We start from the raw sequence: 15372 nt of genomic DNA, 5'->3' as shown, positions 1-15372 counted from the left end.
CTGTTTCTTTTTATTTTTGTTAACCTACTACCTATAGCTTACCTGATTGATCCATATGCTTTAGGGAGGTTAGTTTAAAGCAAAAATGTAAACTGCTTTTATAATGTGGTTGACAAAGATATTAGGATATCATCTTAAAAAGTCAGATTTCAATATACTTAGGGTTTCTGTTTATAAATCTTAATCTTCTGTGCTCTGAGCTGTCAGACTTTAGCAATTTTGATGGATTTAGGACCTTAGTAATTTAGATGAATTTTGAGGTTTTATAAGGGAGGTTTTGTAAGATTTAAATAAGTGAACCTATTAGAGATTTTGAATTGATAATGTATAGAAATTTTATCAGATAATAGAAAAGACTATCAAGTTAATGTTACTTATGAAAGATCCCCTCCTTAGTATTCCAGTGTATGAAATTTTCTCTGTTTCATACCTGGCATGGTATTTGTCATCTCATTATTTAAACATTAATACATTGTTTGTATCTCTATTAAGAATGATTTGCTTAATTGTTTGGAGTATTTTCTCCTTTAGAGACGGCTTATCAATAACAGCTGTAGTACTGTGGCTTTTCTCCATGGACGCATGGTGGTCTTTGGAACAACGTTCTTCAACTTTGACAGGTGAGACAGAGGCTCTCCAGTGCCACTGCTTTTGGATGAATCTAGCTGCGGTTGGAGAAAGTGCATCTTGCCAAAATATATGGGTGAGACCACACACAGCCTTTAAAATAGTTATTGTAGGCTTATTTTTAGGGATACATGTCTTGACAGTTCTTTTATTTGCATGCCAATTTCATTGCTGTGTATAGATTTTTCATTGGTTTCAGTAAAAGGGATTGTAGATTTAGATCTATCTTTGTTAAGCCTTGTGTGTAGTTTACACTAGAAAATACTCGAGTTCAGCCATAATCAACAGTATAGAAAATATATTGAAAATGAGCCACTTAGAATACTGATTATTTTTTAAAATAAATTTGACAGTATTCCCCTTGAAAACCTCAATTTCCCAGGAGGCTTAGTAATCAAAAATTGCTCTAGTTTGAACTTGAAGAAATAAATTGGGAAAAGAGGTTAAAAGTATTCATATACTTTAATTATTAATAGTAAAAAAAAATTCGTGGTTCTTTTTCAGAGGTGCATGTTTTTAGAATATTGATATAAGATGTTATTCAAAATGTGTTACACTTTAGTGAAAGCTTGAAAGCATAAAAAAATTGCCAAAGAAGTCAACTTCTAAATGCAAGCTGTCTAGTCTTTATGAGATGATTAAAACTTTATTCATTTTAGTAAACTATATAAAATTGACTATACATTTACAAAAGAATATGTTTAGTGTTCTGAAACTGGGTTTGTTGGTGACCAATAAAAGCACTCTTTTAAACTTTTATAAAATGTAATCTGACCAGTGGAAACACTCTTAGATTTTTATAAAATGATGTGTTTTTTTAATAAAATGATGATTTGGATAATTACTCATAATTCTTATTAAGCATGATAATATTAAAAGTTCTTGAGTCCCAGCAGGCAGTTGGTCATAAGACTTTTGATAATCCCTCAGTTTGGCTGGGAATATATAAAAATTGTAACCAAGATAAGATTACAGTTTCATTCTAGATACTTTTTATAGGGAAAACAGAATCTACCAAGATAATTGGAATTTCAATTTCCTTCCCACTTTTATCAGGATACCCTTTCATTGCTAAATGGTTCTGCCAGGAAAGCACTGGGGAAATTGTGTTCCTACAGCTTTTCCAGAGAAAAAGTTTATAGAACGAAGAGAGAACATAGTATACACAAAAAGACTGTTGAAAGAAAGAATTGGCTCTTGCCTCTCCGAAATTGGTCATATATGTGAATCCTGACAGGATGCTAGGTTTTAAAAAGAGCATCCAAATGTGAGATATTTGGGGCAGCTTGAATATGGCCTGATATTGATGATACTATGGAATATTTATTAAATGTGATAATGTTATTGCACATATAGAGGAAAATACCCTTATTCTTAAAAGAGGTGCATGAGGAATTATTTTCATGAAGTCAGATGCAAATAAGTAAGTAAAACAAATGTGGCAAAACATTAATAATTGGTGAATCCTGGCAAAGGGTATACAGGCATTCATTTTACTACTTTTCACCTTAGTGAGTTCTGAAAGGTGAAGCATTTTGTGGAAAAGGTATATAGAGATTTTACTTCAACTTGAAATTTTATTTATTCCTATAGTCAGCTTTAAAAAATGAAACTGTATGATTAGCCTAGGCTATACTTCGTAATTTTAGATTTTAGTTAATGGTTTTACTTTTTACATTCACGTTAAAAAAATTATTACTGAATTGTACCACTGCTGTTAACTTGCTTATAGTATTATTTTCTGTCAAGAAATATTTTAATGAGGAGAGGCCTATTATCTCTATTTCTATGCAAATTATTTATCCTGAATCTGTGTCATACTAGTTAATACCCTGTCAGTGGTCTGTACGAGAGGGCCAGATAGAATATATTTTTGGCTTTATAGGCCATAAGGTTTCTGTCTACCAATCAATTCTGCCATTGTAGTCTGAAAGCAGACAATAAGTAAATTAGACAATAAATAAATGAATGGGCTTGGCTGTGCTCCAGTAAAACCTTGTATATACATAAATAGGCAGCCAGAGTTTGCTCACTCCTGCCACCTACACTTTATATACAGAGATCTGTGGCCAGTGGATAGCCTCTTTTATGAAACAAGCAAGAAGAGTTTGAAATAATGATCAAACTTTTAATATACATGTTATAATAGAATTCTTTCTTATTTATAAAAAACTTGTTTTTTCTGTTTTTAGTTTATTATATTAAAGATCACATGTGTATATCTTGTAAACTGTGTTTAAACAGGGCATTTTCATCTTGATCATGTAATTATATATTGTGAATAGTTTTATAAGGCACTCTGAGATCCTTTTAGGGATAAGGTTGGAATCTAAATAAATCTTGATTATAGACTATTCCCACATTATCATAAATCTCAATATTTAATTTAGTTCATCACTAATAAGAAAGATGTGAAGAAATTTTAGTAGTGATTGTGATGAGCTATTTTCCCTGTTTTCCATTTATATTGAATTTAAATCTGAGTAGAAAAAAGGATTATTTTTGGTATTCTACTCCAGAACATTCATTGCACCCATTATTGGACATAATATCCAAATTAAATTAGTTCTCTAAAGATTCATCTATATTAGGTAGACTGAGTATTATTTATTGGCTGCTGCTACTGATTACAACAACTGAACAGGGAAAGTATCTTTTTTAAAAACCGGTAAAGAGCAAATGGACCCATATTCTGATCTGAATTTAAGACCTGTAATGTATTGATATTTTAGGCTTTAAATAAATGAGTTATATAGAAATGAGATAGCTTTAAGCAAGAGTTTACAATTCAGTTATTGAACACCTTATTTTATGAACATTTTAAGCAATTCCAGGTATTACACAGCTAAGGATCAAACAGTTGAAAAATTATTACATAAATCTCATACAATTTTTTAAAAAATATTTTATTTATTCATGAGAGACACAGAGAGAAGAGAGGCAGAGAGAGAGGCAGAGACATAGGCAGAGGGAGAAGCAGTCTCCATGCAGGAAGCCTGATGCAGGACTCGATTCCAGAACTCTGGGATCACGCCCTGAGCCAAAGGCAGATGCGCAACCGCTGAGCCACCCATGTATCCCAAATCTCATATAATTTAATCACAAAGGAGCAATGTTCCTCTCTTCTTTCTCCCTTATAAGTTCTGATCATTGCCTGTTTGCCCTCATTTATGATAAAGTTTTAATATGATTGTTTTTATACTTTTCCCTGCTCTAGTACTTATTATAAACAAGTTGTACAAATCAGTGTTAGTATTAAGAATAACCTGTCTGGGAACGAAACATGAAAATCTAATATACAGAGACTCAAAAGCATCATACAGGGTCATTAATGGGAGTTCAGACTGTCCCATCTACCTTAATAGATTTTTAAAGGAATCACTGTGTTACAGCAAGAGGAACATTCTATTAAGCATACTTTATTTAAAAAGATAAAAAAAATATTTAAAATTTATGTAGGGAAGATTTTCATCTAAAGTTAATAAAAAAAATAGGGACGCCTGGGTGGCTCAGTGATTGGGCGCCTGCCTTTGGCTCAGATCATGATCCCAGGATCTGGGATCAAGTCCCTCATCAGGCTCCTTATGAAATGCCTGCTTCTCCCTCTGCCTATGTCTCTGCCTCTCTCTCTCATTCTGTGTCTCTTATGAATAAATAAATAAATCTTTAAAAAATTAATAAAAATAGTTTTGGCATTTAAAATTATAATATTCATTTATTAGGAAAATTAACCTTTTTTTTTAAAAAAGATTTTATTTATTTATTCATGAGAGACACAGTTTATCCAACTGTAGAAGGACATCTTGGTTGCTTCCAGGTTCTGTCAATTATGAATAAAACTGCTGTAAATGTAAGTGTAGGTTTCAGCATAGACATGTTTTCAGTTCATTTGAGTAAATACTTATGAATATGATTGCTAGATAGTTTGGTAATACCTAACCAAACCAAATATTTAGCTTTGTAGGAAATTGCCAAACTGTTGTCCAAAGTGACTGTGTCATTTTGCATTCCTGCCAGTAATGAATGATAGCTCCTGTTGCTCCACATTATTGCCAGGGTTTGCTATTCTCCCTGTGTGGCTTTTAGCCATTCTAATAGATGTATAATGGTACCTCCTCTTTTTTTAAATTTTGCGATTCCTCAATGATAAATGATGTTCAGTGTCTTTTCATATGCTTATTTGCCACTATAAGCAGAGGTACTTGTGAGATACATGTTCTATTTTTAATTTATCATTTTGTATTTAGTTAAGAGTTCTGTATATGCCGCATTTTGTTTATACATATATTTGTTGATGGACACTTGGTTATTTATTTCTCTTCCAGCAGTAGTTCAAGCCTTTAACAAAGATCAGTTGACTATATTTGCGTGAGTCTGTTTCTGTGCTCTCTGTTCTGTTCCATTGATTTAAATGTCTGCTCTTTTGCCACTATCACACTGTCTTGAATAGTATAGCTTTATTATGTTACAGTGATAGAATATCAGTTTGTTAGTTTGTTATTTCGTAAAGTAACTTGTTGGGATTTTCATTGGGATTGCATTGAATCTGTATATCCAGTTGCAGAAAACTGACATCTTAACAAAGTTTTCTTCTGGTCAGTGAAAACATTTATTTAGATCTTCTAGGTCTTCTTTAATTGCACTCATCAGAGTTATGTAGTTTACATCATATGAATCTTCTACATATTTTTTTAGATTAATACCTAAATATTCATTTTTTTATGGCAATATAACTTCATAAGTTTCAAGTTCCAATTATTGATTGGTGGTATTTAGGAAAGTAATTGGTTTTCATATACTGACCTTGTATTCTACAGCTTTACTACTAATTACCTGTTATTTCTAGGAATATTTTGTTGAGTCTTTGCAATATTCTGCATAGATGTTCATCTCATGTGTGAGCAAAGATAGCTTTCTTTCTTTCTTTCCAATCTTCATTCCTTTTATTTTCTTTCCTTAGCTTATTTTATCAACCAGAACTTCTGTTATGTTGAATAGGAATGGTGAAAGAGAATATCCTTGCCTTGTTACTGATCTTACTAGGAAAACATCTAGTTTGTCACCGTGAGGTATGACATTAGCTGTAGGGTTTTTGCCAGTGTTCTTTATCAATTTGAGGAAGTTGCCCTCTATTTCTAGTTTGCTGAGAATTTTTTATCATGAATGGTATTGAATCTTGTCAGATGCTTTTTCCTTATCTATTGAAAGGAATATACCACCTTTCTTCTTCAGCCCATTGATGTGATGGATTATATCAGTTGATTTTTAAATGTTGAATGAGCCTCTCATACCTAGAATAAATCTTATTTTATAATCTCATGTAATTCTTTTTATACGTTACTGGATTTGATTTGCTAATATTTTGTGAAGGATTTTTTTGTATCTATGTTCATGAAAGATACTATTTTGTATTTTTCCTTATTTGTAATGTCTTTGCTTTCGGTATTAGGGTGCTGTTCAGAGAATGAGTTAGGAAGTGTTCTGTCAGTATCAGATTGTAGAGAGTTGTGGAGAATTTCTTCCTTAAATGTTTGTTAGAATTTCCCAGTGAAGGTGTCTTGGCCTGGTGCTTTCTGTTCTATAAGGTTATTACTTATTTATTCAATTCTGAAAATAGATGTAGACTTAATTAGGTTATCTACTCTTTGCTTTAAGTTTTGATAGCTGTATCGTTTAAGCAATTGGTCTCTTTATCTGCATTTTCAAATTTTGGGCATGGAGTTGTTTATAGTGTTTCTTTGTTATCCTTTTAAATATCCAAGGGATAAGTAGTGATGCCCCCTCTTTCATTTCCCATGTAATTTATATCTTCTTTTTTCTTATTTTATTTTTTTTATTGGTGTTCAATTTGCCAACATATAGAATAACACCCAGTGCTCATCCCATCAAGTGCCTCCCTCAGTGCCCGTCACCCAGTTACCCCACCCCCCACCCACCTCCCTTTCTACCACCCCTTGTTCATTTCCCAGAGTTAGGAGTCTCTCATGTTTTGTCTCCCTTTCTGATATTTCCCACTCAGTTTTTCTCCTTTCCCCTTTATTCCCTTTCACTATTTAGTTCTTGATCTGACTAGAGGTTTACAAATTTATTTGTTTCAGAAAACCAGCTTTTGGTTTCGTCAGTTCTGTTGATTTCCCATTTTCACTTGCTTTAATTTTGGTTTGAAGTTTTATTATTTCTTCTGCCTATTTTGAATTTAATTTGTCCTTTATCTATTTTCCTAAGGTGAAAGCTTAGATTTCTGATTTTAGATCTTTCTTCTTTTCTAATACATGCATACAATTAGATCAGTCTCTCTAAACACTTCTTTTGATATAGTTGGATTAATATCTACTGTACTTGCAGCTATTACCTATTATTGCCCTGTTTTTGTTTCTTTTTGGGGGAAGAGTTACTCACTTTTAAAATTTCTTCCTGGTATTAATTGAGCACTTATATGATTGTATCTTCTTTCCTTCCTTAACATATCAGTAAAACTTTTCTTCCCTTTTTAAAAAAACTTTTTTAGTGGCTACTCTAGAGTTTAGAATATGCACTTAAAACTAATCCAACTCCAATTTGAAATAACAGTACATAGTTTCTTATGTAGTGCAAATATCTTATAAAAGAGTATTCCCTCCTTATAAAACCTTGCTGTCATTCATTTATCTGTAAGCTATAAACATTGAGTCCATTGTTGCTGTTATTATTTTGATCAAGCTGTGACTTGTTATATCAATTATTAATAGATAAAATAAAAATTTTTTTAAATAAAAGTTTATTTTACCTTTATATATACCTTGTCTAATACTGTCCCTTTTTTTTTATATAGATCTGTGTTTCTGACATATCATTTTCTTTCTCTTTGAAGAATTTCTTTTAACAATTTTTGCAAGGCAGGTTTACTGATGATGGATTAGAGAGAGAGTGAGAGAGAGAGAGAGTTTTATTTCTCTACTTTTGAAGAATAAGTTTGCTGGACACAGAATTCTAAGTGGGTTTTTTTCTTTCAACACTTCAAATATTTAATTCGTCTTTTTTCTTTCTTGCTTAGTTTCTAAAGAGAAGTCCAGTGCAATTCTTACTTTGACTACTTTGACCTATAGGTAAGGCATGTGTGTTATTTTCCTGGCTTCTTTCAAGATTTTCTACAGTGTGAATATGATATGCCGAGGTGTCAGTATTTTGGTGTTTATCCTACTTGGTTCTTTCTGAACTTCCTGGATTTGTGGTTTGGTGTCTGTCCTTAATTTTGGAAAATTCCCAACCATTTTTATTTCAACTATTTCTTCTTTCCTTTTCTGTTTTCTTCTACCTTTGGTTGTACTATTACATGTATATTGCTTTTTGGGTAATTTTCCCACAGTTCTTGAATAATTCTTTTCTTTTTTTATTCTTTTTTCCTTTTACCTTTCAGTTTTGGAAGTTTATTGACATATCTTCAAGCTCTGTGATTCTTCCCGCTACCATGTTCAATCTGCTGATGAGCCCATTCATTTTATTTTTACAGTGTTTTGATTTTATTTTTTAGCTTTTCTTTTTAGATTTTTAATTTATTTTAGTATTTTCTTCTCTTTGCTTACATTACCCATGTTCTCACTTGATGTCTACTTGTTCCATGAGAGCCTATAGCATACTAGTTTAGTTCATGTAAATTTTAGTCTGATTTTTAAATTTCTGACATATCTGAGTCTGGTTCTGATTCTTGCTTTAATTCTTCAGATTAATGTTTTGCCTAATTAGCATCTCTTGTAATTTTTTGTTGAAAGTCAGATAAAAGAAACAGGTAGGTAGGCTTTCAGTATGAAATGTCTATGTTTATCTGGCTAGGAGTTAGGCCATGATTCTGTTGCTGTAGCAATAGTGTCAGAGACAAAAGTTTTCTGAGTGTTCTTGTTTTTGTTTCTCCTGTTGGCATTGAAGTTCCCTTGAGACTCTTTCTTAAGTAGATAGAGTCTGAGGCTTTTGGGTCTTTCAGCTCTACTCTTATTGTGCAAAAAGCTGATTTATGTGGTAGTAGTGGTGGCAGAAGGGGAAGTGTAGTGTAATTCTGTGATTAGTTTTTAGTCTTTCAGTGAGTCTGTGACTTTTGTAAGTGCTTCTCTTATTCTCCTTCCCTCTCTTCTCACCTCACACTGGGTTAAGTAGGAAGGCTAGAGGAGCAGGGGTTGAGTATTTTTGTTTCTCCATGTGAAGGCTAGATGAGGCTGGAGTTGGAGATTTCCCTTCTCCTATTCCAAAGACTGTTGAGTGCTGGAGTTAAGTGTTTTTCTTTCTCTAGGACAGTCAGTCTTGGTGTATTGCAAGTGGTTTAGGTTTTGGTAAATAGTTCCCTCTAAGGGCTCTTTTGTTTAGCAGAACAGAATACTCTGGAGCTTTTTCAAAATGATTACTTTCCCCTTTCCCCTTCTGAAGGGGATTTTTCCTTGGTATTCACCCTGAGAACATGGTAGGTATCTGGAAGATAAAATAGTGTATAGATCCCCCCTTCCCCCATCTAAAGCTGGACTACCTTGAGTTTCTGTCTTTTCTGCTAGTCCATGCTTAATTTTTAGCAGTTAATGAATACTTACCCTTTAAGTGTTCCTACCTGGTTCCAGTTAGGGGTTCTGCTTTTGGGAAGCTGTAACTCTGTATTCATTTGTCAGTCTCCATCAGTGTTTATCACATTGGTTTGCCCTGTGATCTCAATTCTCTGATGGATTTAAGAGTGGTTGATTTTCAGTTTGTGTAGCTTTTTTCTTATTTTTAGGAAGGGAGTGACGCCTTCCAACCTGTTTACATGTCAGACTGGAAACCAGATGTCACAACCTTTTTTACAACAATTTTATATATATAGCATTATCTTAAAATATGGAATTTAAAAGTTTAGTATCACTCACTCATTTGTTCATTCTAGCAGCATTTATTAAGCACTATGTATTAAGCTCTATGTTAGTGCTGGGATTACAGAGTTAAAGCGTAGTTCACAAGGGAAATGAATTAATATTGAACTATTTGGAACACGCAAATAAGTCAATGAATGTAATATTGTGTGTTGAATACTATGACATATAAACATGAAGTATATACATGATACTAGATATGGTGGAAAATTTCAACCAGATTGATGAATTCAGTGAAAGTTATTCAGAATTGGTGAAAATTAGCTGAATTTGAAGGACTCTTAGGCGTTGATTCAACACCTGTAGGTAGGAAAGGCAAGAGGAGGGAGATACAAGAAGGAATGTTAAGGACCAAGACCACATGGAGCAGCTTACAGCATTTTGTGAATTGTACTCAATTCTAAGGTGTTGGGGCAAAGTTGGGTGAAAAATGGCCAGTCTGGAAAGGTAGACAGAGATTAATCAAGAAGGGCCTTATTTGTTAGGCTATTTAAGTTGATTGAACTTTATGTTCAAAACTAAGGGGAGCCATTATTACTTTTTTTTGAGGAGGGAAGTGACCTGATACAGGTGTAGTAGTGTTGAGGATGCATTATTAGAGGGGTCAGGGAGGTTTTCTTAGTTGAAAGAGAGTCTGAATGAAAGAAAATGATAGAAGGAAAGTGAACTCTAAAACCACTGATGGAAGTTGAAGTTTATGTTCATGTAGTTCTGTTCATAAACAAACTGAGTGGACATTTTGTTAAGCATTGTTAGAATAGACTTATCCAACTGAATTGAGGTGAATATATTTGTGAAAGGTTTTTATTAATAAATTCAAAATCTGACAAATCATATATACTTTTTCTGTCATAGCACTAAACCATGAAGTGCAGTAAATAATGCATGGAAACAATAAACATTGCAGTTATATTGGAGCTGGTATGAAAAGACCATGATATGTATTTTTTCAAAAGATTATTTATAATTGCAGGTGGTGATATAAAATGAATTATGTTCCAGTAATGTGAATGCTCTTGGTTCTTATTTATGGCTAAAAGCTGGTATTTCTACTTTAAAAAATAGAGGTAGCCTTGAGTCTTAGTTTGGAAATATCTATGGGCCATGATTAGCCATATTATTTTCCAGGCTTTATACTTAAAGATAAATATTGCTTCCATAATTCTTGGACTTGTCCTTGAAAAGCAAACAAGCAAATACAAAATCTTGAAGAAGCCTAGTCAGTAGTGATTTCCATTGAAATGTGTTGAGAGTCGAAAGATCAGGCTATGGATTTAATAATAGTAATGGAATCCATGCTGCCTTTGCTCTCAGTGTTTCCATTGGAATAAGAATTTCAGCTAGGAATAAGAATTTCTAGGAATAAGAATTTCAGCTTGTTGACTTCCCCTGTCATTTGTGTTTTTATAGGGCTCAAGTGCATTTTAATGGTTAAGTATGTTATAGACAGGAGACGATTTTGTACCATTGGTTACATTAAAAAAAAAAATAAAAGGAAAACTTGGTGTAGTTGACGTCGTTCACTTTCTAAGATCTTTTTGACATTTTTACCTATTAAAATGATTTGGTTAATAGACTCTACAACTAAAAACAAACACCTGGGAAGCTTTTCTGTTTGTGTTTTTCTGCTTTCAGTTTGAATGTTGGTTTTTTTCTTTTTTTCTCCTAATTACCTTCCTTCTTGGCCTTTCTTGTTAGGAACTTTTTAAAAGAAACTTTCTGAGGTCTGTTGGTATAGCTTTGAAATAGCTTCTGTTAATAGTCTATTTAGTTTTAGGAAAATGATACTACCATTTTAGAGCAATGGAATACTCGGAATAGCAAATGGTATCATTAATGCTAAACATAATGATAAAATAGTGGAAAAATTGAATATGTTTAGTTTTTTTGGATTTAATTACATTGAAAGTGTCTCTTTTTCAGCATAATTATTGACTAATTATTCTGGTAATTTATCTTTCCTTTAAATTATTTAAAATAAAATTCCTCACAGTGCTAAATTGTTTTTCAAAATTACAGCTCTTTAATTTGGGTGGGTGGGTAGAGAGAAGTTACTTTTATCTGTAACATTTTCCTGTAGAAAGCAGTATTAAATGTCTTTTAATCTATTCCAAGTGAAATGTAATTATTAGATGTTGGTATTTATACATATAAATGGATAAAAGTATATATATTTTTTCCATTTACGTAGCATCCAGTTGATGCAAGTGACTCTAGATCCTGATCTGTAGTGTGTGGGCGGTCATTTGCCTTGTAGCAGGAGATTTATGCAACTTTTCTACAATAAATAATGAAATCTACTTGAATGAATACAAAGTTAAAGAAAAGTGTCTATACTTTAGTTCCTTTTTAGTTATATTAAAACAAAGTATAGGCATACCTTGGAGATACTGTGGGTTTGGTTCCAGGCCACTGCAACAAAGTGAATATCACAATAAAGTGGATCAAATGAATATTTTGGCTTCCTAGTCTTTATAAAAGTTGTGTTTACATTATACTGTAGTCTTTTAAGTGTGCAGTAGCAGTATATCTTAAGGAAGTACACACCTAAATAAAAAATTATTTATTGCTAAAAAATGCTAACCATCATTTTAGTTCTCAGTGAGTTGTAATCACAGATCACAAATCACCATAACAAGTATAATAGTAATGAGAAAGTCTGAAATCTTTTAAGAATTACCAAAACATTACACAGAAACACAAAGTGAGCAAGTGCTTTTGTAAAAATGGCGCCCCAGACTTGCTCAACACAGAGTTGCCACAAACCTTCGAATTATAAAAAATGCAGTGCCAGGTGCAAAAAAGTGAAGCACAATAAAATGAGGTATGCCTGTAGCATTTAATTGAACAAGGTTTTATCAGCTTTCTAGCAGGTGCCATATATCAGTAATACAAAGATGGATAAACCCAATTGATTTCTTGCTATCAGGCACAAGGTTATTTAAAAAGGAGATAGTCTTGCAAACATTATTTAGAATCTAGCTCTGAACAGGGTGCGAGGGAGTCCTGATTGGCAGCAAGCACTTCCGCCAGATGCTGTGATGTGAACTAGGAGTTTGCTAGGTAGGGACCAGAACTAACACAAAGGCCACTTCAGCAGAGCTTAGGGAATCATCTCCTCACCCTCTGTCAGCAAAACAAAACAAAGTACTGTACCAGTAAAACAAAACCTCAAAATATTAAGAAAAACGTAAAGGGATAAGCAGCAGACAGACAAAATGAATTTACCATTGTGTTTTAATGGGTTGAAATTCTGCAAAGCTAGATTGGAAGAGCATGAATTATGAGATGAAAAAGAGTAAGTCCCTTGCTGTGATTGTATTTGCTGTGTGATCCTAGATAAGTCAAGTTTCTTGGTCTTCAGTTTTCCTCCTCATAGTAGCTGCTGTTGGTGCCATACCCAGATCCTTTTACCTGGATGGGTATTTGCCCATCCCTCACCTGTAGACCTGGTGACTGACAGCTCTTAGCAGAAAACACCTCCACAAAATTATTGGGAGCTGACTTACCAGAGGTGCCTAGGACATACTGTTTCCCTGTTCCTCAGGGCATGGGTAGGTCACCTGTAGCCAGTGACTGACTTTTATGGGATATGAGTGCATGGTCATTTAGACTCCATAGTTCACTGTGGGATCAGGATGAGATTATACTTCAACTGCACCTTTGGCTTTCTTGCCTTACCCATTTCTTGGACTTTCTGTTGAAAGCACTCCCTCAGCATTTTCATCTGAGCCTTTGCTTTTCAGGAACTCACTGAAGACACTTCCTCCCCCATTTAAAGTTGTGGTCAAATACACATAAGGTGTGCCATTTTAACTATTTTAAAACGTATAGTTTGGTGGCAGTAAATACATTCACAGTGCTGTGCAGCTATCTAGTTACTGAAAGTTCTAAAACATTTTTGTCACCCCAAAGGGCAACCCCATACTCATTGAGCAGTTGCTTCCTACTACTACTCACTGTATCACTCTCCTACTCCCACAAAAAAAACCCCCAGCCATTGGCAATACCTAGGAGTGGAATTCCTGGCTCATACTGTAATTATGGGTTTAACTTATTGAGGAACTGCCATTTGTTTTCCATAGAGGCTGCCTCATTTTTCATTCCCACCACCAGTGTACAAGGGGTCGAATTGCTCCACATCCTCTTTAACACTTTTGTTTGTTTTTTGTTTTTATGTTCAACTAGTGGGTATGGACATTTATCTTTAAACTTGAGCTAAGATTCATCCTAAGATTATCATGAGGATCAAATAACTTGTTACATAAAATATTTAGCACATCACAGCACCATAGAGATGCCTTTACTTCTCATGTCATGACCTACAGTTTGAACTGAAGTAGGATTTATTTTTTATTTTTATTTTTATTTTTATTTTTATTTTTATTTTTATATTTTTAAAAGATTTTATTTATTTATTCATGAGAGACATAGAGAGAGAGAGAGGCAGAGACACAGGCAGAGGGAAAAGCAGGCTCCATGCTGGGAGCCCGATTGCGGGACTCGATCCCGGGACTCCTGGATCACGCCCTGGCCAAAGGCAGGCGCTAAACTGCTGAGCCACCCAGGGATCCCCTATTTTTATTTATTTATTTTTTAAGATTTTATTTATTTATTCATAGAGACAGAGAGAGAGCGAGGCAGAGGGAGAAGCAGGCATCATACAGAGAGCCCGATGCGGGACTCGATCCAGGGTCTCCAGGATCACTCCCTGGGCTGCAGGCGGCGCTAAACTGCTGCGCCACCGGGTCTGCCCTGAAGTAGGATTTAAACAATAGGTCTGTTCTTAGGTTTTATAAGACTTACATAGAGGATCATAAATTATGAAAGACCATGGGGGAAGGCTAATTTAAGTCTATAGAATTAAGCTTTTAGTTATTTCTTTTTATATTTAAAATATGTTATTCTTTACATAATTTCAGTGTAAGAAAAAATGATTGGGGCTCTTTTATTTTCAGTGCCTGTTCATTAGCAAAAGAGCCACTTTCACCAAGAACTTGTCATTATTCTACTTTGTTGTAAATCCTGTTTGTATGCTGATTTAGAAAAATTACAAATGTTGGATGATAAAAAGAATGTAAAACTGTTTATTTTTTCCCCACAGATAAAGATTTTAAATTAGTATTTTTCTTTTTGTGTATGAGGTATATATATATGTATAGATGTACATGATTTTGATATTTTTAGTTAACATAATTTGTGTTTCTAAATATATTAAAAATCTCTGTATAATCATTTTTAGTGACAGTGTTCTTCATTGTGGATATTCTAGCCTTTTCATATGGTTGAACTTTTACTTCTCTTTTTGGGGGGGATGTGTGTATGTTTAACCACTTTTCTGTATTTAGAATCTTCAAAGTATTGTAATATTTCTTTGTGTGTATTGTAATATTTCTTTTATGTGTATGTTTAAAGACTTTTTTGTATTTGGAATCTTCAGATTATTGTAATATTTCTTTTGTTTCAGAGGCTGCCTATTTTAGAATCTGTTACTATTTTTGTTTTTGAATAGTTTATCAGCTTAATATCATTGCTTCATGTATTTTTATAAAACGTTTTTATTTATTTGGATGCTCTTTAAAACTTTGTCCTTCTGAGGTTTTTATGGCTTTCTGCCAGGGAAAATCAAAAGCCACAAGATTAAAATGACCCGTATTTTTGAAGCATCAGTTTTAATCTCTGGTAAGTCATTTTTAATGTATAATTACAAACATGGATATATTGTGACATTAAGATAAAGTTAACAGGAAATTTTCAAGATAAAACTGGGGATACAAAAATATTTGATAAATTCCAGTACTTTGGGGCAGAGGTTTGATAAGTATTGGTTAAGTTTGTAATATGTGATATTTTTAGTATGTGCAATATGTGATATTATATT

The 15372-nt window shown here is 33.4% G+C and overlaps 1 protein-coding gene across 6 annotated transcripts in view; it reads left to right on the top strand.

The window, feature by feature from the left end:
* Positions 1–15372, top strand: part of SUPT3H (SPT3 homolog, SAGA and STAGA complex component) — a 530131-nt gene that overhangs the window by 60996 nt on the left and 453763 nt on the right. For 2 of the 6 annotated variants that reach the window (XM_038554229.1, XM_038554228.1), the window contains one exon: positions 532–620. The exons of the other annotated variants lie outside the window; for them this stretch is intronic. In XM_038554229.1, the coding sequence (XP_038410157.1) occupies positions 583–620 (38 nt within the window). In that variant the 5' untranslated portion in view covers positions 532–582. The remainder of the gene's footprint in view (positions 1–531; positions 621–15372) is intronic. 6 annotated transcript variants of the gene reach the window in all.

This window comes from Canis lupus, chromosome 12 (assembly GCF_011100685.1).
Source record: "Canis lupus familiaris isolate Mischka breed German Shepherd chromosome 12, alternate assembly UU_Cfam_GSD_1.0, whole genome shotgun sequence".
Classification (NCBI taxonomy): domain Eukaryota; kingdom Metazoa; phylum Chordata; class Mammalia; order Carnivora; family Canidae; genus Canis; species Canis lupus.
This window is presented reverse-complemented; position numbering and strand designations above follow the sequence as displayed.